Genomic DNA, 22,197 nt, shown 5'->3' with positions numbered 1-22,197 from the left:
CCGCGCCTCCCCCGGCCCGGCCCGGCCCGGCCCCGCCCCGCAGCCGCCGCGCCTCGCCCGGGGCCGGGCGGGTGCCCCGCCGTGCCGGGCACCGGAGCTGGAGCTGGGCCGGGTCCGGCCCCTGCCTCTCGGCTTCCCCAGCAGCGCGGCGCTCCGCATTCATGAGTCCTGAATCAGGCCAGCCAGACTCGGGGCGTGATTTCCTAATGCCGGTTTGCAAAAGCTTGTTATTTCTGGTTACAGATATTTGGGGCTTCGAAATTGCGTGGTTGCACTTTTTGTTTTTTTAAAGGAGCCGACGAGGTTGTCCATTCAAAATATTGAAAACATTTCATTTGTGTCTTCTTTTTGTTCAGTCTAGCTCAACTTTCAACTGTGCACAACTGCTTAAGAGTAATAGAAAATGTTTGTAAAAGTTCAGTTTAGAAAAAGGTACATGTTCACCAGACCACTTATAATCAATTTTTTTTTCTTATGGTTCTTTGTATAAGCATCATCTCCAGATAAAGGATATTTCTTATTTCTCTCTTATTTCTCCCATTGTGACTTAGGACAGGATATCCTGTCTCTGGGAAGACCAAGACTGAGTTTCACTCAGTGTTATCCCATGCAGTGTTTCTGGATGTTTGTCCTCCACACATACAGCTGCGACTTTAGAGATTACATTTTAAGAATGTTTCATGCAAATGTGTGTAGCTGCTCTGGAAGTTGAAGTAGCTTGGGCATTAAGACTATATTCCTTTATTTTTAGATGCATGATGTTTCTCAGATATGCTTTCGTGATTACAAGAAATGCCACAGCCTGAGACGCCTGTCTTCCCCACCCCAATCCAAGCCCTAGGTAGAGAGCAGCTGGCTCCATAAAACAGGACTCATCTGTGTTTCTGCCGTACTATTCTGTACATAAATAGGTTTGTGATGCTTTAAAAATGCAGTAATAACTGCTTGGCTTTGAAATCATGTCTTCTAAAGGAGGAAGAAGCAAGAGTTTGCATTCTTTGTTGTGCTCTGTCTTCATCCCTATGCCTCTTGTATCTGGATGCTTCTTGTACTCTTAAGGAGGTGATGTGGAGGAGATGAATCTCCTCTTAAGGAGGAGATGAATCCCCATTAGGCTGAAGAAGGCATTAAGCCCAGCCTCTCCTCTTTTCTGAGTGCTTTACTCCATCAGTTATCCAATGAAATAATACTTTTTTCCTCTAGACCTATTTTAAAAGTAAACCTTGTGTCCCATCCTTTTATCGTCAGGCAAAGACTCCAGTCTTTGTAGGCAGAAGTGCATGTCTACAGGACCCAGTTCGGGTGTGTTTTAGAAATGAATGGGGTTCAGACTTACGCCTAAGTGATGAGGTGTAGGAGGTTTATTCTTGGGGTTGCATTTTGGAGACCATATGTCCAATTAATTTCAGTCTGACCCTAAATCTATTGAGACTGCCCTGCAGAGGGAGAAGTCTGAGTGGACTGGGTACAAAACAGGGTTGATTAGTTTATGATTCAGAACAAGAAATGTGATTGCCCTTATCTTACACGAAGTATAAATAATACTTGGTCATAAACATTTCCAGTGTTATTATCCAGCTGCACAGTTAATCTGTATGAACTCCAGCAGTACTGGATTTTACTAATGATTGCATACCATGTGCAGACACTTTTTCTTGCTTGTACATACCATTTCTTTTTACTTGCACATTCCTTTATAACACTTAATTTCTTGAATTTTAGTAGGTTTTCACAAAAAGTCTAAATTTCACTTTCACAAATAGGTATAGATATAGTGAGTAGATTTTGGCAGTGCTTTTTCCTAAATCCTAATCATGTGCATGGAAGTGGCTGTTTAAATTATTTTTGCTGTGTTCAGGCAAGATGCACTACAGTTCCATGTGGAATTGCTTTTATACTGATTCATGTACTGTTTGAATCTTTAAAGAACTGGATTCTTTAAGAGATTAGTGTCAGGATTGCATTTTTATGCTTCCACGCAAAAGCACATGTTTGTCTTAGACTGCTTTTTAATAGCATTTTTATGTAACTAATTGCATCTTGGCATGTTACAAGGTAAACTAATGATGCAGCTCCAAGTCCACCAGAGTCAACAAGTAGACAGAGGTATATTGATTCACTGTGTATAGGAAGGTCTGTCTATACAACCACAAGGACTAAAAACTGCTCTTAAATGGCTATAAAAAGCTCTTTCCCCTTTGTGTTCTAATGCTTATGGCAGCCTAATGTAAAGGTGGCATTGTCAAAGAACTACTAAACCACTTGTTATGAAAAATAATTGATGATTTAATTCTATATATATAGAAATTAAAATATCTTTTTTGGAATGCTGTAATTCTTCTCCCCCAGGTGACCAACCATTAGAAAAATGCAGTAAGTTATAAAAATCTATAGTCAGCTATAATAAAAGATAAATTAGTATTTTGAAAAAACATAGACATACATCCTACGGGATTTGAAAATTACTTACACAGCAGTCCTATGCGGCAAGATTCAGACTACCTTTTGTGATGTATGGCATGATACTTCTGGAAGAGCTGAATATTAGTAAGGATACCAGAATAATAGGTGAAAGTAATGTCGATATAGGAATTCATGGTCCTTAACACCTTATCTGAGTATGTTATCAGGAGCACTTCAGGAAGATGATAATCTCATGATGATGATGTAATCTCATGTCCTGTGTCACAGTGTGCACAAGAGCGGTCTGCCAAAATGGCCAAAGAAGTTGAAAATACAAAACAAATAAATGACAGTAACCCTATTCTCCTGTGGCTCTGTTTACGCACAGATTTCCCCAAGCCAGAGTGGAGCTAAGCAAGGTTTTCCTGACAGTATTAGGACTGCTTCTTTCTTCCAGTTACCTTCTTGTTCTGGAGGAAGTTGCCCTCAAAAGTCATCTGTATTTCTTTTAGATTTGCAAAGCAGCTCTTTCTTAAGAAGGAACACAGAGTCTCCTAATCCTATAGTTCATTACATATCAAAAATAGAAAGCCCGGAGCTGATCATGTAAAACTGGCTTTTTGTTTATGGATGAATTAATTTAACATGCTCCTGGAAATTGCATACAGGATTCTGATCTCATACTGGTACAAACTCTGGAGTCGTTCCCCTTCAGCCAGTGAAATTAAATAGGCATAAAACTGGTTTGCATAAGAGGAGTGATAAGGAAAGCCTTTAGCGTCATTTGTGTAGTGTATTTACTCAGTGGTAACAGAACTTCAGGGTTGTGGTTGGACCTATGCATATTACGAATTAGTGTTCAAATACCACTACATTGTTGAGATTTCTTGGGAGGCAGTGCAACAGTTTTAATTTTAACAGGTGGGGCCAGGCTTGTGAATGCATGCTGCCCCTTTTTGCATCATTACACTAAGAGAAAAACAACTGTTGAAATCTCTCATTTCATCCAGTTAAACTGAGCTTGGGATGTGTGCTGAGGAGAGGAGGTGAAGATAAATGTGCCGCCTGTTTGGTCCACCAGTCCCAGGGATGGCTGGTCACCAAACCAGTCCCTGGAGTAACCTAAAGCAGTCTCAGAGCTGCTCTCAGCAGTGATTTCTGGCTGGCTCATAAGGCTGTAGTGATACTCTGGATATCGCTTCTTCCTGCAGAAGTGTCTTCTGTGCCCAGAGCTGTACTTTGGCTACTTTAGCTCTCAGGGAGCTTTACTTTAAAGCAGGGAATCCTTAGCTGACTGGTTAGGGGTGTTTGAGGGTCTCTTCACACAAGTACCACACAGCTGGGAGGCTGGCACGGAGCCAGGGACCCTCCTTGGTGGTAAGCTGTGTTCCCACGGTCAGACTGAGGTTCCTGACCTGTTCTCCTAACATTGTTTCATGTTCCTAAGGTTCCCAGCACTTCATTTGTATGACTTGGTGGCACTGCTGTTCTCTAGCAGTATAGTGTAACGTGCCAAGGGCCAGTTTTCCTTTAATTTACTTTGAGAAATTTCTTTTACATCTGTGAGGGTGCAGCAAAGGTAAAAATGCAGAATCTCATCATAGTATAGAGGAGGATTCTGACCTGAGATGGTGCAGGAGGCAAGGTGGGTAGGGAGGGACATGGCAGAGCAGAGCAAAATTACCTAGAGGGAAAATGTCTCAAGAAGTCAATGTTCTGCTCTTGGCAGAGGTGAGCCAGCAGGAAAAATGGTTTGCATGGACTGTCCTCAGAATAGAATGTGAAAGTCTCAGAGGTACAAACTGGGAGAGTATCATTGCTGTAGCTGAGGGATGAGTAAATAGCACTGGTTGTTTATGACAGAATTGCCCAGGGAAACAAGTAGACAGACTGCACAGCAGCAATACTTTTTTTTTCCCTGTCCCACTCCAGCTTCATGGTATAAAAGAGGACCAGTTCAGCCAGTTGCAGAGGAACTCAGGGAGGATGTGCTAAGTGCTGCCATTGCAGCGCTGTGGCATTGATACTGCTGGTAGCATGGGCCTCTTCTCACTCTGTCATCACTCAAGACTTGAGGCAGTAATCTTTACTCATAACATGGTGGCCTCTGATCTTATCTCTCGTTGGGCAGCAGTAGGTACCTATTATTTTCATGAACTGTCAATGTTTTCAGGAAGTCACCTTTTTCCTCAGTTGGAGTTTGTTTGCCTTTTGGAGACTGTTTTATTGAGCAAAATCCTGGCTAAAAATCCAGTAGAAGGCAAAGGATAATTAAGGAAAAGACAATGGTGGCTTTATTTTGTGATGAATGAATTCAGGAAGGAGAAGCATGGAGACATGAAAATATGATTGTATAAAAAAGCAGTGTAGTGGTTTGAAATAGCAGAAAAATGCTGCTGCAAAAGGAGTGAGTCTATAGATTTCAAAGCACTCTGAGTTTATTTGTTTGTAATAAAAAGGATTTATCAGTGTTACAATGCATACACATAATTAGGACTTATCTGATGACTGTTAGTAGGATGGTAAAGAGCTCTTTGTATGTAAGTATGGGCATCGTTAAGGGAATCATAAGTAACTTCTATATTTTTAGTTTCAGTTTGATTAAAACAGCAGGGTCTTATTCTACTGACATCTGTTGTTATTTACAGTAACTGCTGGAGTTATAAGGCTGAGAGGGAGCTCTTCAGCTACTGAATCACTGAATTTGGTAATCCTTTTACTGAATCCTTTTAATGCATCATTTCAAAACTGTGTCCAAGACTCCAGCCTCCAACCATCCAGTGCCTCTGGTGTTCACAAAATTAAGTAATTTCAGTACTACCAGAACAGTTTAAAAATAAACACAAAACTTACGAGTCAGATACACCGCCATGTTTTATCTTCTCTATGGACTGTACATTACATGGACATTTTTGCTCTTTTAAATGATAGATGGAAAGCCATTATTGGGATTTTTTCTTTTAGATAAGAAATGTTGATGCAGCTTCTAGAAACCTTCAGGTGGTCTGAGCCACGCTTCTGCACCTTTAGACAATCTATTGCTGTTCCCATATTAATTAAAGGGAAAAATGAAATGATCACAGTTACTTGTTTGTACTAAAAGAATGCAGCTTTCATTATAAAATTCAAATTGTTCATAAAGAGCTGTTTTAATGTTCTTATGTATAGGTGATTTTGGGGGTATTGGTACCTGGAGTGTAATTTTCTTGAATGAAGTTTACAGCATTTTACATCCTGGAGAACTCCAAGGGTCTCAACTGAGATGGATGATTCATGATATATCAGCATTTGTCTCTTTTTTTTTTTTTTTTTTTTTTTTTTTTCTTAGAATAGGCACAAATACATGTTCTCTAACCTTGAACTTTAGATTATGAGTTTGCCTGTCCTCTGCAATGATAAACTCCCATAGGACAGTCAGGTATTTTCAGGAAGAGGATGCCCCTTACAGAACATGAACCTTCCTTCTAGTGCTTGATTTTCTCATGTCAAATATCAGATTGAGAAAGTCTGCCTGCTCAGATCCTCTGAAAACCAATGCTGATACTGATGGCAAGCTCCAAACAGTAACTCTCTGAGTCATCAAGTGCTGAAGCTACATCAGAAATTAACATAAGACATGAGAACAATATCTTTATTTCAGGAAATTACTGTGAATTTATTTCTGCAGGCTTATCCCAACTACTTAGTTCCTACTGAACCTTGCCTCAGATTCTTTCACAACGTTTTGGTAAGTTTAAGCATTTGATCAAGTACATTTTGATTCACAGGAAAACAAATAGGTTTGGGGTTTTTTTTTTTTCTTTTCTTTCTTTCATAAATCCTAAACCAGTTAAACTGCATTCCTGTTGGCCTGACGTCCTTCGTGAAGAAATAAGTGTTACACACAGTATGTATGCAATTTCTGGATAGAAAACAATCTGTGGTTCTGCTGGCAGGTTTAGCTTACGAATCACCAAGGAAGGTGAGGTGGTTTGTGCTATCCTCATGTTGAGACTAACTCTGCTAGGACATTGTTCTGACTATGAAAAATAAGTTAAAGACCAACTATCCCCCTTTCCCTCCATGATTTTTAATGTGGCAACCACAGAATTTACTCACACAGATAATGAATATTTTACTTCATTCACAGTTGCTGATGATTTCTTGTATTCATTAGTGTCTGGCATTGCACTTTGTTCCCTGATGTCTTTCAGGATGCACGTTTGTGCACATGCTTCTCTTATGTAGGGAATGTTTTCATCCACTACAGTAAATAACTCCTGACAGTGGACTTGCACATTGTTCTCAGAAGTGCTGGATGAGGGAAGAGAAAGGGATGGTGAACTGGCTACCAGGGAAGTTTTGTAATTTATTTACAAGGCAGTAATTGAAAAAATAAAATCAAACAAACTTTAAACAGCAGACTACCTCCACCTTTAAACAAAATTATTTTTCTACCCTGGAATTTGATTTGGAATGGGACCTTATGTTCACATATCCTTCAGAATGTTTACAGTCTGTAGCAGTGCATTTCAAATACTTGAATGGCCTTGCTTTTTTCTGCCTACCAGTAGTTTTGTGGAGCTATTTAAGTAGCTTAAATTTTAATCCACAGGTATTTGGAAGAAGGATGAATCAGTGGTCAAAAAACAGCTCATTAATTTTACATAATAGCAAAAGAATAAATAGGTCAGTATTCTGTGCATTACTTTACTAATAGGATAATATAATTGCTGTGTAGTTAATGTTTACGGGGTACTTTGAAGATGTAATTTGTTGTACGTAATTTGTTGTATAGGACTAATGTGTTCATACATTTCTACATCTAGCTATACTCAAAAATAAATACTTAACCTCACATGAAGTCCTTTTGGGTTTCTGGTGCACAGTGAAAGAAACCAGGCTGGGATTCAGCTGATCAAGTGCCCGTGTGTATCTCCAGTTATCTGGCTAGACTATTCACTACAAACAGCAAAGAGAAAGCCTCATTTGATGAACAATTTGTTTTGTACTAAAGTAGGTATCTGGATATAGATCATAGGAATCACTTGTGTCTGCTTTGTCCTTGGTTTTGCAGAAAATATATTTCTGCTTCTTCAGATCCTGAGAAAGTTCTCTCCTGCAAACACGGACTTGCAGAAAGCTCTGGTATTCCTGATCTATTGAATTGGAATTTCTTGTTGGACCTACTGATAACATTTTAGATTTTCTCTGACAAATTCAAAGGCTTTTCAAGACCTAGAAATTAGCTCGCAGTGGGAAATAAATTCATCACCTCACATGGTAAGCATCTGCCAACTCTGTATTCACATTTTTCTGCACTGTTTTACTTAATCTTCTACTGACTGACTGGTCATCATTGTTACTCCTTCCACCCTCCCCACAGTAGAGTGTTCCATGCACTCAGGGAATGTTGTGGGAAACTGACATAAAGACTTGTGTTGTATGAAGTTGGGAAAATTAGCATCTCTTGGTAGACAATTTACTGCTGAGAGGTTAACAAGATAGCAAAACTTGCGGAATCTAGTAAGAGAAAAAAAAAGAACAGGGGATTCATCACTGAAATCTGCTTTCAAAAATATATTACTTATACTTTTTAGGACTCTTTAGGATTGAACTATGTCCACATCAATAAAACCAAAGTAATGACTGACATCTGGCTACTTTTAAAAAGTTATATTTGTTTTGTAAAACACATAACTAAAGACAAATGGGACAAAAAAGAAGATATATAATGAAATTGCATCATTTGAAGTCGTGGCTCTACAGTTGCATCTATGATGTACTACCTCACACCAATGAGAAACTGCAGTTCCTTGACTCCCCCAGCATCTGCAGGTCTGCACTTGACCTCCATGGGGTTTAAGCATAGATACAGCACTGAGGATGCTGAGGTACAGCACTAAGGGCCTTGGGGATTCTGAACTCAAAATGCACATGTTCACACACACATCCCAGATATAGGCAGCTCTGTGTGGTCAGCTTCTGTGCTTCAGTAGGCTGCTGCTGCTCTCTGCAAAACTGAGTGATATGAGTTCCTGGTCCCACCCACCTAAAAATCAATTGAAACTTTTCCCTATGTTGAAAGATCTGCATGGAGCAACCTTTCCAGGCCAGGAGTGGGTGTGGCCTGGAGCTTTAGTTGGGTGCACTGCACGCAGCAGGTAGGCAGAAATTCTGTAACGATTTGCTGTTCTCCCTTGCCACACAAGCATAAAAGAAACGCAGATTAAGCTACTGCTTTGATCTTGCTCATTCTTTTTTCCCTGCGTTGAGTAGTTTACGTATGACTTTAACAAAAAAGAGGGAGGAAGAAAAGAAATAGCAAGTCATGGCTTCTGTACCATGCAAACCTATTAAATCAAAACAATCTAGAGCAATGCTTTCCAAATAACCATGTTAATCCCTCTCTCTGTGACACATTTACTATTTTTGTCATCACACATGGTGTCAAAGTGCATTTCAATAACCATTTCAGCCAGCTGAACTACAATTGCAATGTACTATTTAAGAGTGTATGTAAAGCTACATAGACATGCCTATATATTCTTGTGGCTGTGGTCAAGAATGTGGCAATTGCTCTAGGTGCTAAATTGTTTTTTTAAAAAGTTATTAAAATCAGTGATAGAAGTAGAAAGAAAAAAATGGATCAGATGAATGCCCATGTGAGATTGTTTGAAATGCTTGAGGAAAATATATTCCTAATGGCATATGTTGATTCTGTGATCATTTTTATTAGTTTCTAAAACATTATATTTACCATAGATATCTGTGCCTTATATGTATTGTGAGCCTGGGGAATACAGGAGGATAATGCTTGATAATGTCACTGAGTGACATTCTTCCGAATATAGAAGATCATAAATTCCTGGTTGTCCAAGAGCAGGAAGCATGCTGAAGTATTCTTGTTATCGTAGGCAGCATTCCTGTTTTCACTGTACATCTACATCAAAGTAGATTTGTCAGGAGGTTGGTGTGGCTGGACAGGGAGCTTTGTGGAGCTCCAATTTGAAAAGGTAGTATAGAGGAGATGGAAGCAGGGACAGGCTAAAAAAGAATAATTTAGAAGCATTAACTTAATGCTTTGTAGGAGTAGCCTTGGGAGATCCAAAGCCTAAATGTATTGGGGAGCATCCCTATATGCACCTATAGGTGCATCCCTAACTTGCATGGGAAGCACAAGAAGAAGAGCTTCCAATGCTTTGTTAGTATAAAAAGGCTGAGCAAGGAATATGTGAACTATTGCTGAATGGAGGAGGTGATGTAGTGACAGCAGACACTGATAAAATGGAAGCATTCTAAGGTTTATTTGCCATCTCCACCACCAAACTCTCCCATGCATCTGTGCTTAGGGAAAGGGTTCAAAGAGAACTACCAGCAGTAGATGTGTGTTTAGATGGGGATTACATGAGAAAGTTTCACCAGAAAACACCATGGGAGCAGGCAGATCACATCCAAGGTGCCAAAAAGAAAGATTAGATGTCTCTGCAGGGCCACTCCATCACATCAGAAGGGTTATGGAGACCATGTAACTAGACCATGTTCCTAGTAACTGGAAATAGGTAAATGTTGCACTGTTTCTTCAGAAAGCCCAAAGACAATCTGGGGAACTATAAACTGATCAGCATTGCTTTGCTCCCTGGGGAACTTAAAGGAGTGGGTCCTCTTGGAACGCATTTCTGGGCATATGAAGGAGAAGAAGGTGATCAGAAACAATCAGGATGGATCTACCAAATGTAAATCTTGTCTGACTGCCTGACTGTATTTATGATTCTATGACTGGATTTGTGGATGAGGGGAGGGAAGTGGGTATCATTTACCTCAAATTAGGCAAGGCTTTTGATACTGTCTCCAACAACATTCTTGTATCCCAACTGGGATGGATATTATGGTCTGTATGGCTAAAAATTCATTGATTTGGCTCAGAGGAGAATGGTTAAATGAGTTGTTCTCTACCCAGACAACATTCTCCTGTTTACCTAGTAGAGTGCCACAGGGATTTGGAGACTGGAACAGTCCTGTTTAACATCTTTACCGGGTACTTCAAGAAGGTGATAAAATCCACTTTCCTCAGGTTTGCAGATGACACCAAATTGTAGGGAACAGTGAATATGCTGTGGGCAGTGCTACCATACAGAAGAACCTAGGCAGGCTGGGGGAATGGGCCAAGAGGAACCTTATGAAATTCAGCAAGGACAAATGCAAAGCTCCTGTCACTTGGGAATGCTGAGCCCTTGCATCACTGGCTCTGCTGCAAGGTCTCTGGAGAGTCCTGGCAGACAGCACATGGCCTGTGCACCAGGAGTGTGCCCTGGCAGCAGAAAAGGTAATGGCATCCTGGCTGTGCTGGAGAGAGCACAGCCAGGAGCTTGTGGGAAGAGATTATCCTCCTGCTCAGCACCTGTTAGACCACATCTAGGCACTGTGTCCTTTTGAGCCCCTCCAGGAAAGGCAATGAAAAATTGGAGCCAAGTTTAGCTGAGACCCCCTAGAATGGTTGGAGTCAGAGCCACGTGAGGAGGAGCTAAAGGAACTGGATTTATTCAGACTGGTGAAGAGGTGGCTTCAGGTGAACGTGATAGCAGCTTGCCAGGACCTATGAAGGTGTCTTCAAGAAGACAAAGCCAGGCTCTTCACAGTGGTAGGTTAAGTGGTGGGAGGACAAGAAACAGCAGGCATAAATTGAAACAAGAAACATTCAGCCTGGGAATAATGGAAAGAAAAACATGTGTAAAAGTTATGCTGGGATTGGGTAAAATGGTTTAGGTGTCACGCATTAACAGACCATAAATCGTGAATAGTCAGACACCAGTTCCTGTGTTCCTGGCTCCATCCACTTAATGTATAAACCTAAGATACTTTACCCACCACAGTCAATTTCCATTGGCTAGCAGTGAAACCTTTGATGTAGCCCAAATTCTTAATTATAGCAAGCATATTTTTTCTGCAAAACATGGCTATAATATTTCAGTTAGTTAAGGCTCAAGCCTGTGTCCACAAGGCATGGGGCAGATACCTACCTGCCAGGTTTCCTCTGTGGTATAGGCTTTTTTATTTGGCCTGGCCTACGAGTTGAGCTTCTTGGCACAATTTATTAACTGGGACTAGTGCTGCAGGAATGAGCTGCACAAGCACCTGCTCACACTTACACCTGGTTGGCTTGAACATTGGACATCTGCTGTGCTCCTCTGCTGTCCCTCTTCTCTAGTTAGCAAAGCAACTGCCATCCCAAGTCTGCTTGTTTCAGCTGGCATAGCTCTGCCCAATGTTCCAATAGTGCGTAAAAGGGTTGGTTTTGTTCATTTTTTTCTATATAAGAAAGGATGAAGCTGGTGTGGTAGGAGAGGATGAAGATGGAAGAACTGGGCAGTCCCAGCCTTTCCATTGTAGAAATCCAGCACAAGTTCCTCACTCACTTCCTCACTCAGCCATACAGCGAGAAGCTGTGATAGTCATTCCTTCCTGTACACAGAGCATGGTCCAGTATTACTCATAACTCATGGTCACCAAAAAAAACCCTAAAGTTTCAATTTAGACATGTATTTCCTGATTTTGAATGTGTTGGAGAGCAGCTGGTCTAATCTAAGGCAGAGCTTTTTCCTGCAGCAAAGTATTGCTCCACTTTCACCTTCTCCCAGCTCTGAGTTTCCTCCTAAAGAACAGGAAAATGGCTTGTCCATGATGGTTGTAGCATTAAGGACACCTCTAAATTTTGTCAGCCAATGGTCTCAGTATGGCCAGAGGGTTTCAGAATATGGGCATTCAGTCCGGTAAGCATGTTTTGGTGGCTTTTTGGGTCAGAAGTAAAGATGAAGTGTGGAGAAGTGATTGTGCCTACCCACAGGGATATTACTATGCCACTTCTTCATGACTGGTAGGAGCTGACCTGCTGTGAATGAGGCCAGCAGCCTTGGGCTTGAACTTCTAAAAGGCATTATTTTTCCTCAATGTAGTAGGTTGAAGCTTATTTGATGGATGAGGCCGCACGTACGCTACACTGACTGGCTCAGCTTGTGCCTACCCTCCGCTCTTGCTAACTTATTTTTGAAACTTATTTTTGAATTTGTCATTAATTCTTTATCATTACCCATTAATGCTTCTAAAACAAAAGTGTTTAGCTTAATGAGTTTATTACAATAGATCCTAAAAAGTGTAATTCTGCCTAATTTTGAGGAATATCAGTTCCCAGAGAGGGAACAATTCAGGTTGAGTTATGTCATGCAAAGTGAACCTGTTTGCCCAAATATTCTCATAGCATAGAAGGGGAGCAGTGAAAAGAAATGTGGTCCCACCCCTTTATTCACAGGTCTGAATAGTTTCCTGGAGGGTGTGTAGCAACACAGTTTACTGCTGGTAGCAGCAGGAGGTTTTCTGGAGGAAAAAGTGTCAGAGAAACCAGATTACAAGAGTGGTTCTGAGTCACAGTCTCCTGGGATGCTCCTGTGTTGGTCAATGCTCAGAGGTGAACTTGGAGTCAAACTAACAACCAGGTAAACGGTTTGGAGAATTTTCCTGTTTAGGGTGAGGTTGAGGATGTGTCAGTGTTTGGTTGCCTTTGCAGTGCTGTACTCAGCAGTAGAAGGGAGACTTGGAGCTGACCCTCTGCATTGTGAGCTGATGACATGTCCAGCTATTTGTAAATCCAGAGGAAGACTTTGTGCACCTGGTGCTGAGAGAGTGTTGCTGTCTGGTGCCAGTGTCTAGCATTCTCCTTAGCTTCCAGATATCATTCCTTAATTTTTATTATCAAGTGGGAAAGAAAACCTACAGACTTACATTGCAATGGCCATGGAGTTTCTCTTGACATCTCCTGCTGTGAGGAAACCATGACTAAGAACTTGCTGTGTCTGAAGAAAAAAGCTCTGTCAGTATTCTTAGAGATATGAAAATGTTATTCTTTGTGGGCATTTTGACATGGAGATCTGAGTAGCCAGGCAGTGACAGCAGAGCCTTCATATTAAATACTCATCATTTTTAGTGAGTCCCTCTGAACTGCATGACTAAGTTGTTCAACCACACCTGAATCTGGGTTCTTGGAGGATAAAACCTGTTCTGTAGCTTCTTCCTGTGTTACAAAGGCACAGGTGATTTTAGCATTAGACATTGAACATTACCGGCTTCTGAGTTAGGGAGTTAATATGTTCTTAGAATCACTTGTTAAACTAGCAATGCACATGGTATAGCTGATATTACACGTGCCTGTTTACAGGAATATAGGAATGGTGTTGCTTCCTTTACACTGTTCTCTTTGTGCTAGACTTTTGTATGTTTATCACAGATTTTGGGGACTTCAGACACTAGAACTGCTCCATCTGTTTGCAGGTTGCCTACAAGCTGTGCAGGCTTGCGTGCCTCTGTACCATTAATTCCTCACACTTCAGACCACCCGGATGGATAATGGAGTTGAAAACAGAGATAAGCAACACCTCTTCTGCATAGAATCCTAAAATCATAGAATGGTTTGGGTTGGAAGAAACCTTAAAAATCATCTACTTCAAACCCCCATGCTGTGAGCTGGGCCTCTTCCCACTAGACCAGGTTGCTCAGCACTCCATCCAACCTGGCCTTGAACACTTCCAGGGATGGGGCATCCATATCTTCTCGAGGTAACCTGTTCCAGTGCCTCACCACCCTCACGATACAGAATTTCTTCCTGATATCTAACCTAGACCTACTCTCTTTCCATTTAAACTCATTCCCCCTTGTCCTGTCACTACATGTCTTTGCAAAAAGTCTCTCTCCATTTTCCTTGTAGACTCCTTTTAGGTGCCAGAAGGCCACAACTAGGTCACCCCAAAGTCTTTTTTTTTCCAGGCTGAATAAAACCAAATCTCTCAGCCTTTCCTCACAGGAGAGGTATTCCATCCCTCTGATCATCTTGGTGGCCTCCTCTGAACTCACTCAAATAGGTCATGGCCTTTCTCTTCTGAGGACCCCAGAGCTGGATGCAGCACTGCAGGTGGGGTCTCACCAGAGCAGAGGGGCAGAATCACAGGGTTTTGGATGCAGCCTGGGACACATTTGGCTTTCTGGCCTGTGAGTGCACACTGCCAGCTCATGTCCAGCCTCCCATCCACCAGCACCCCCACGTCCTTTGTGGAGATACTTACAGCTTTTTACCGGCTAGGCTCGTAGTTCAATGCCTTAGAAAGCCTCGGGCAGCCTAGAGAGGTAGCATGGGCAATCCAGCATTTCAGTAGCTCTAAAAGCGGCAAATAGTAGCTGCAAAGCTGATACCACCAGTGGAAGCAAAGAAGGAGAAATACAGTCTTCAGCTTGCCTGATTCCTGCAATTAGAAGCTTAGAAACAGAAACACACAGACATTCGCAGAAGGATTGCAAAGCCAAAGAGGGCGGACCCCCTCTTGGGCCCTTCTTTTATTCGGAGGAGGGGAAAGGGGAGGACTGGGGGCAGACCCGGGGTGACCGGCCAATCAGACACTGCTAAAGAGTTTGAGTTACATTGGTTTTGCCTGCGCTTGGAACAAAGGAGTTCAGAGCACGTGGCAGAGGCAAGTCCTGGCTTGTCTTGGGGAGGGGGAAGGGAAGCTCCGAACAGGCAGCAAGAGTCCTTCTCAACAGGGCTGCTCTTGATCTGTTCATCCCTCACCTGGACTGATACCGGGGGTTGCCCCAACTCAAGTGCAGCACCTTGCAGTTGGTCTTGTTAAACCTCATGTGGTTGCCATGGGCCACTTCTTGAGCCTGGTCCCTCTGGATGGCATCCCATCCCTCAGGTGTGTCAACTGTACCACCCAGTTTGGTGCCATCTGCAAATGTGCTGAGGGTGCACTTGATACCTTTGTCTACGTCATTAATGAAGATATTAAATAGCACTGGTCCCAATACAGATCCCTGAGGGATATCTCTGGTCACTGATGTCCATTGGGACTCTGAGCCATTGACCAACACCCTCTGGGTTTGAACATCTAACCAATTCCATATCCGCCTAACAGTCCACCCATTGAATCCATCTCTCCAATTTAAAGAGAATGTTATTATAGGGGACCATGTCAAAGGCTTTACAGAAAACCAGATAAATGCCTATCAGGCAATATAATTGCACAGTCAAATTAAGGAGAATATAAAAACTTCTAAGTTTGAAGTTGGTCCTACTTTGCATGCAAGATTTAACAAAATGACCTCGAGATCCTTTCCACCTCAAATTATGATTCTAACAAAAGAAGGATTTTTTCAAGAGATCCTGAAAATCTTTTCTCACAGCTCTCAAGTCATTAGGGAAATTACTGGGACTCCCTGTGCAGGTATCAGAGATTAATGAAGGTCATGCTCTTTCCATCTGTGGACTGTGCAAGTCACATCAGTACTTCATATACCAATGATCTTACTATTTCTGGAACTGGTGAAATTATGTTCACCTCTGCGTGCTCTAAATTTACCCCTAAATTACACATAGAAATGCTCACCCTAAAATGCATGTAGAAATGAAATAAAAATTCACAGCTGGCTGGATGCCCCCTGTGGACCTGTGCTGACTTTGTGGTCACTGATGACTAAACAGTAGTTACTCTTGCTGAGCCCAGTGATGTGAGGGCTGGATTGAGCCCTATCTCTGGTTTCCTATCCCTGATTTGCTTTCCTACAGTAAATGAACGAGGATGGGTTATTGTATGTACAGCAGGTGCCAGGCACATTCTCTGGCACTTTTATTTCCTCTTCTTGAGGAATTCACAGACAAAGTAGATGGTGACTTGGCACTCGGAGTCGTTCCACTCTCCTGTGCTGAGCATTTCCACACAGTCCTCATGACCAGCTGGGTCGTGAGGCTCCCCTTTCTTCCAGTTACTGTAGTTCTGCAGTGGGCTGTTGTCTACATACATGAACTGTCCTTCTCTTTCCATGTCATTCAGCCCAATGAAAGCTCGGAACAGGCCACTGCTGGAGATGTAGTCAGCAATCAAGGCATTGGTTGCCTCATCTTTAGGCATGGCCAGTGATCCTCCTCTGTCCCTGCAGTGGATCAAGGCTTCTCTGAAATTCTTCTCTTCTTTCACAATGTAATAGAATTTCTCATCTGTCTCCCTGATACCTGCTATAACTTTAAAGGAGAAGAAAAATTGCTTAATCGCATGTCAACAGATGCTGAAGGTTATTCTATTCCAACATGACAATGAGATGACTTTTACATTAGAATTAATAGAAGGGAAGGAGGAAAAGTATTCCCACCACTGTATTTATGATGAATGATGAGGACATGATCAGAGATTGATATGACTAGTGAGATTATCAAGTACTTTGCCCACATTAGGACAAGAACTGTTCAGTCCTGATTGGCACGTCTCCGGTGACACTTCAGTTTTATTTCCTGGATATCTAGTACTAATCAAATTCTAGTACTAAGGCATGCTAAATGGTCAAATGGCAATGTCTAACTCTGGATCACTCCCATGGCTTTGTATGTATTTGAATACAGATTGTGAAAGAGTGCCCAGGGATAGAAACACAGGGGTATAGATAGCTTTTCAGACCCTTTCCATGTAGGAGAAAATGAATGTGACTGCTAAGACAAGACCTTTGTAGGTTTTCAGAGTGCCTAAAACAGAGGACCCTCCCTCTAGGTCATCTGTGGACGCTGCCATAGAGCAACAATGGTAGAAGAATAGCAATGATATCTGTGATTGGAGTGAAATAAATCCCATCAAATACACAGGGATCCTTACCATTCTTCACAAACTTGATGGATGTGTTAAGACGAGCAACATTGATGTTCAGTTGTCCAACAAATCTGCGGTATCTTCCACAGTCACAGACCGTGCCTGATGCAATACAAAGGACAGAGGATTTATCTGCTTAGAAGCATTTGTGTGTGTGTGCATAGAGAGTCACCTGTTGCTCACTTCCAAAGCTTCTGAAGACCTGGGCTCCGCTTATGGAGAGCCAGTCCTTACCCCAATGGCTATACTTCTGTTGAACAAAGTGTTTAATGTTTTGGTTCTGTACACTTTGTACCATCCCCTTGCTAACTGGCTTAAGCAAGTTAATACCAACCCAAATAATCAATAGCTTTTAAGCACTGAAACTCAGTTGGTTTGGTTGGGTTTGGTTTTTTTTGGAAACTGGAATTTGGCTTGGTAGAGGTTTTGTTTCTTCTTCTGTTCCCAGAAAGAAAGTAAGTTGCTGATGGTTTCCCATTAGGAACCAAATGGTCGTCTTATATGAAATCTCTTAAAAATAAACACAAGTTTAAGTTCAATGTGGGTAACCATTCAGGGTTACTAGGACTGAGAATGACTTTCTAGTTCATCAGAGTCAAATTCTCCTCCTGTAAGCAAATGCATTGCATTAATTTGACAACAGATTATGTTCTATTTTAAATCGCTTACTTTTTTCATTCCCATGCTCCGGGAAACTGTTAAAGGGCTTAATTCCTTTGATATTAAGAAACTTTCTTCTAGTATCCAGTATAAATGCATACTGCTGGCCTGTGTGTTAGTTTTTATGATATCAAACATTGCCCCTGAATTTGGGTGACTTCATATTTTGTGTCTGCTGGTGTATTCATAGAAATCAGTCATATCTGTACACTACCCTTCATTTTGTTCGACAGAACATTTTCAGTCTCTTCTTTACATTTCATATATTCTTGAGTTTTTCCACGGGCCTCAAAATTTCATGGAATTCAATACAGACCAATCCTGAAATCAAAGATCTAGCAGACTTGGCCATTCTGCACAGAAGGATCCATAGCATACCTGCTTTTCCTTTTTTTCCTGAAACTCCTGGTAAGCCTTTGGTTCCTTTGTCACCTGAATAAAGAAGAAAATAAATTCTCAGATCTCAGACAGTGCACCTGTCAGGGAAGCGTATTCAAAAACCTGTTTAATAATAGATTAACAGTGTGCTTTTGATAGGAAGCCCTGATAGATGTACTGGAAGATGTGCCAAGTTAAACAAACCACGATTAATTCTGGTGCATGGAAATGAGAACCCTTTAATAGCTAACTCACTGATAACACAGGCATCTTGTGTGCTGCTGGTTCCTGGTACCACTTACTTTAAATATAAACTGAAAAAATGATCCTGAGAGGCTGAAAGCACTCAAGAAATCTTGACAAGGTGAGATCTGGGTTCTCTCAGGAGCTGCAGGACAGAGCCCTTCCTCAGGTTCAGTAGCTCCATGGTGGGATGAGGCACCAGATGTGCCGCTGAATTCCTGTGTGCAAGAGATTGTGTGTGGCACCTGCATGGAGGGAGGTCATTAAGGAGCAGCATTTCATTTCAGTTTATGGAAATGAGATTTATTTTCATCCAGCTGCTCTCCCCTTCTTTTGTAAATTATAAAAGTGATAGAAATACTTTTCCAAGTGCTCTGCTACTGTATAACTGGAGGTGACTAGCTCTTTAAAAAATCTCAGCAGTAATTTGGGTCAGGAACAGATGGACTTTATCTGAAATTCGTGTCTGTTCTTCTTTTATGAACTGAACCTTCAGAAGCCAAAAATGCTAATACTTGGTCTTCCTTATTGATGGTCATGTTTTGATACACTTTTTACTTTACATGGTTGTGGTTTTTTAAAGGATTTAGATGTTGGCTGTCATTTTAATTGGCAGTGCTTGACACTGCACACTTGCAAGCTGGAATTTCAGGGTTGTTTCATTAAGAACTCGAATGTTTAATCATAGATTTAAACAGTGACTTAGTGACCTTTGCTCCAGCAAATAAAGAAAATGAGAAAAAACTGTAAGGGAACAATAAATTGTGCATTCAGACTAAAAAAGAGCTTGATTTAAAGGTTCAGAACATTGGTTTCCTTTCAGATAAAGAAAAGCAACTTGTGAGATTCTCAAATTTTGTCTCCTTTGGGGATTGAAGACATCTTAGGAAATAACTGAGTTTTCAGTTGTCTAGGTACTTGTGAAAATTAATCCATCAGGTCAAAATCTTTTCTTCTTGTCTGATACTGAGGCCGGCTAGAGGCCATGAAAGGTTTATTAAGAACATTGGTTTGAGAAGCTCCCCAGAGAGACTGTTCCACCCACTCCCCAGCATACCCAGGCTGCTGTGCTGGTTAGAGACCACAGAGCTCCCCTGGGAATGGTGGTGTCCCTTATCAGCTTTCAAGGCAGGTCTCCTTGTGGCAGAAGTAATATTCCTTCTTAAGTAGCTCTTTAGGAACATCAGAAAAGAATGCCTGAGCTTCTTCTCAAGATCAGTAGAGCACAATTTGATAAATTATTGTCCAGGCAGATTTGGAGTGTACCTTGATTTGCAGGTAGTTGCCATCCCTGCTCATGTGAGTGCCTTCTTAAAACTGAATTCCTTCCTTACCAGGATGGCCTGTGTATTGCTTGTTCACGTGACCCACAGTAGTGCAGGTAACAAGGTGTGACATCCTCAGCAGCAGCAGCAGGACTTTGACTTAGGCCTTCAGTGTCCAAATCAGAGGCACAAATTTGTCTCTTAGAGTGTTCAGAGGATTTACTTCACAGGAACTGGATTTCTCCCTTCCTCTTTTACCACAGAATCATAGAATAGTTTGGGGTGGAAGGGACCTTTGAAGGTCATCTAGTCCAACCCCCCTGCAATGAGCAGAAACATCTTCAACTAGATCCATCAAAGAGGACTGATGTCTTAACTCATAAAACAAATTATTTTAGCCAAATAAGTTGGATATAGTGCATGTAGAAAACCAGGATACTTCAGTTAGCTCTCATCACCAATCTTTATGCATAACTTTATTTGGAGAGCATTGGTCATACCATTATCTAATATTACTCCATATCTGGAACTCTCACAAAGCACATATTTACCTTGAGGGAAAAAAACCCAAGAAAATTCCCAGACCAGATCTCACCCTTTCCACCAATTGGACCAATTTTACCAAGCATTCCCTGGTCACCAACATCACCCACTGGTCCTTTGTTTCCTAAGAGAAGAAAGGAAGAGGAAATGAGTATGGATGGTTGCTGTAATTTCTTTTCTGAGGCATGGTTTAGGTCTCTACTGCTGCTGTTTTTCCTGAGTGGGGCCAGTCTGCTTGTGTGGCAAAGTCAAGTGAGCACAGCCCTGAGGATATTTGGAGGAGTACAGCACAGATCTCTGCTGCTGTAGGGTACGACTGTAGGACATTGCAAGGAACCTTAATAGAACTGCCTGTTCAAATGCCCAGAAACATCATATTGTCTCACAGAAAATAGAAACTAAAACTGCTAGTGATTTACTTCACAGTCAAACCAGGCTGACAGTTTTTATTTTTCTCTGCCCCAGGCAAAATGCTTTCCTTCTTCCTTGAGGTAAAGTCCTTGCAGCTTTGCTGGGAGTCCTTCTGCTAGCAGGACTGTAAGTAGGGAGCTACTAATTTTGCTGTATGTGTTTTCCCAGTCTTCAGAGCACCAAAATAACAGATGTCCTTTTTAACTGATTAATAAATAGTTTAAGTTCTAAAATAGCTGTCTAATGATGACAGGCCAATCTAGGGAATCTCAGTTTGCAAAATGAATTTAACATCAATAACATGCTTTGTAAATGGTTGATTCCCTGAATTCCTTGTATCTTACCTGATGATCATTTTAAGGTAAGAAGCAAAATCGTAAGAATGCATTTAAAAATTGAAAAAGTTTTTTTATTATGACAATAATAACAGAGTGATTTTAAAGTTTCTATGAAAGTAAAAACTTTCCTGATTAGACTTAAACCACAGTCAAGGGAGAAAGATCTTGGATATGCGTTATCATTAAACTCTTTAGATAAATGAAGCTTTTGAATTAGAGTATGCAAACGAGGCTGACACCGTCACATCTGGTGCCTCCAAATGATCTGCCCAGGTCACACTGTGGATATGGGATATGTTTAACTGAGCCAAGTCCTGAAATATCTGCCACTCCTTGTTCTCATCTTGGATGCTGTTTGATCAGAGGAACTTTTTTTTTCTGTGTATGGCTTTGTTTGCTTTTCTGCAGAATACAGACAGCTGAAACCAAATTTTATTGAGCATCCTGATGTATTGCTAGGCAATAATGCTCAAAATTCAGTTTCAACTAAAGGCTAATTTCAGTAAGAGTAATCTTTCTGATTATATATATGATATGGGTTTTCTGAATCACATGCATGACAGCCATATATATTTGTCTTAAGTATCAGTAGGAATTGAACTGAGCTCTCTAAGTATTGTTATGTTCACCAATTAATGTTTGACAGGATTGTGAAATCCACTGGTGCAACAGGAATGAAAAGCATTAAACATATGAATCAGTACAGTTGTGTATAATGATATTCATATACCAGTAATAGTCAACAAACCATCATAAAACCATCATAAATACCTTTAGGTCCTTTTGGTCCAACCTTTCCTTGTTTGCCTACTTCTCCTCTGTCTCCCTTTTCACCTTCATCCCCTTCCAAAAAACAGAAAGAAAACATCATGGTACATTTCTCTCAGTGCAGTAAGTACAACCATACACACTCAGAAAGTAAATTTCACAGGGGTTTTTTTTCCTACATTTTTCTTTTTATTTCACATTGAAGGCACAGTAGCCATGGGATAAATTTCCTGAGAAGAGATGAGGAATCTGACCATCATTAGGAAAAGCTAAAAACTTTCCCTTTCAGAGAGGCTGTTACAACATGAGAATTATACAACACCAATTTCTACTACTACACTTTAAGTGTTATTAGCTATAAAGCAGATAAATAAGCCCATCTTTTGGTATTGGGAAACTTGTGTACATGGGCAAACTGCCAAGGGAGGAAACAGGTTCCTAGTTAATTGTTCCCAGTGATTCCATTCCTAGTGACTCTGTGTTCAGGGTATGCAGATGCATTCGGAATGAGAGGAATGTAAATATGTTGAAATA

The 22,197-nt window shown here is 41.1% G+C and overlaps 1 protein-coding gene and 1 long non-coding RNA gene across 6 annotated transcripts in view; one reads left to right on the top strand and one right to left on the bottom strand.

Moving 5' to 3' along the window:
- Window positions 1-22,197, top strand: part of LOC125317073 — a 41,924-nt gene that overhangs the window by 524 nt on the left and 19,203 nt on the right. The window contains exons 1-2 of one of the 5 annotated variants that reach the window (XR_007199931.1): window positions 68-212; window positions 752-911. The exons of 1 other annotated variant lie outside the window; for it this stretch is intronic. This is a non-coding gene — a long non-coding RNA (uncharacterized LOC125317073). Of the gene's footprint in view, window positions 1-67; window positions 213-751; window positions 912-18,364; window positions 18,460-20,642; window positions 20,684-22,197 lie in introns of those variants that run through there. 3 more of the 5 variants (XR_007199933.1, XR_007199934.1, XR_007199935.1) reach the window with 3 other exon arrangements.
- COLEC10 (collectin subfamily member 10) overlaps window positions 14,905-22,197 on the bottom strand; it is a 28,890-nt gene continuing 21,597 nt past the window's right edge. Inside the window, exons 5-9 of the mRNA XM_048286697.1 lie at window positions 21,667-21,738; window positions 20,199-20,270; window positions 18,096-18,149; window positions 17,064-17,159; window positions 14,905-16,441 (exon numbers count right to left, since the gene is read on the bottom strand). Coding sequence (XP_048142654.1) covers window positions 16,050-16,441; window positions 17,064-17,159; window positions 18,096-18,149; window positions 20,199-20,270; window positions 21,667-21,738 — 686 coding nt within the window. The 3' untranslated portion in view covers window positions 14,905-16,049. The remainder of the gene's footprint in view (window positions 16,442-17,063; window positions 17,160-18,095; window positions 18,150-20,198; window positions 20,271-21,666; window positions 21,739-22,197) is intronic.

The sequence above is a fragment of the Corvus hawaiiensis genome, chromosome 26, assembly GCF_020740725.1.
Source record: "Corvus hawaiiensis isolate bCorHaw1 chromosome 26, bCorHaw1.pri.cur, whole genome shotgun sequence".
Classification (NCBI taxonomy): domain Eukaryota; kingdom Metazoa; phylum Chordata; class Aves; order Passeriformes; family Corvidae; genus Corvus; species Corvus hawaiiensis.
Note: the sequence above shows the minus strand (reverse complement) of the source record. Positions and strands in the feature narration are given on the sequence as shown.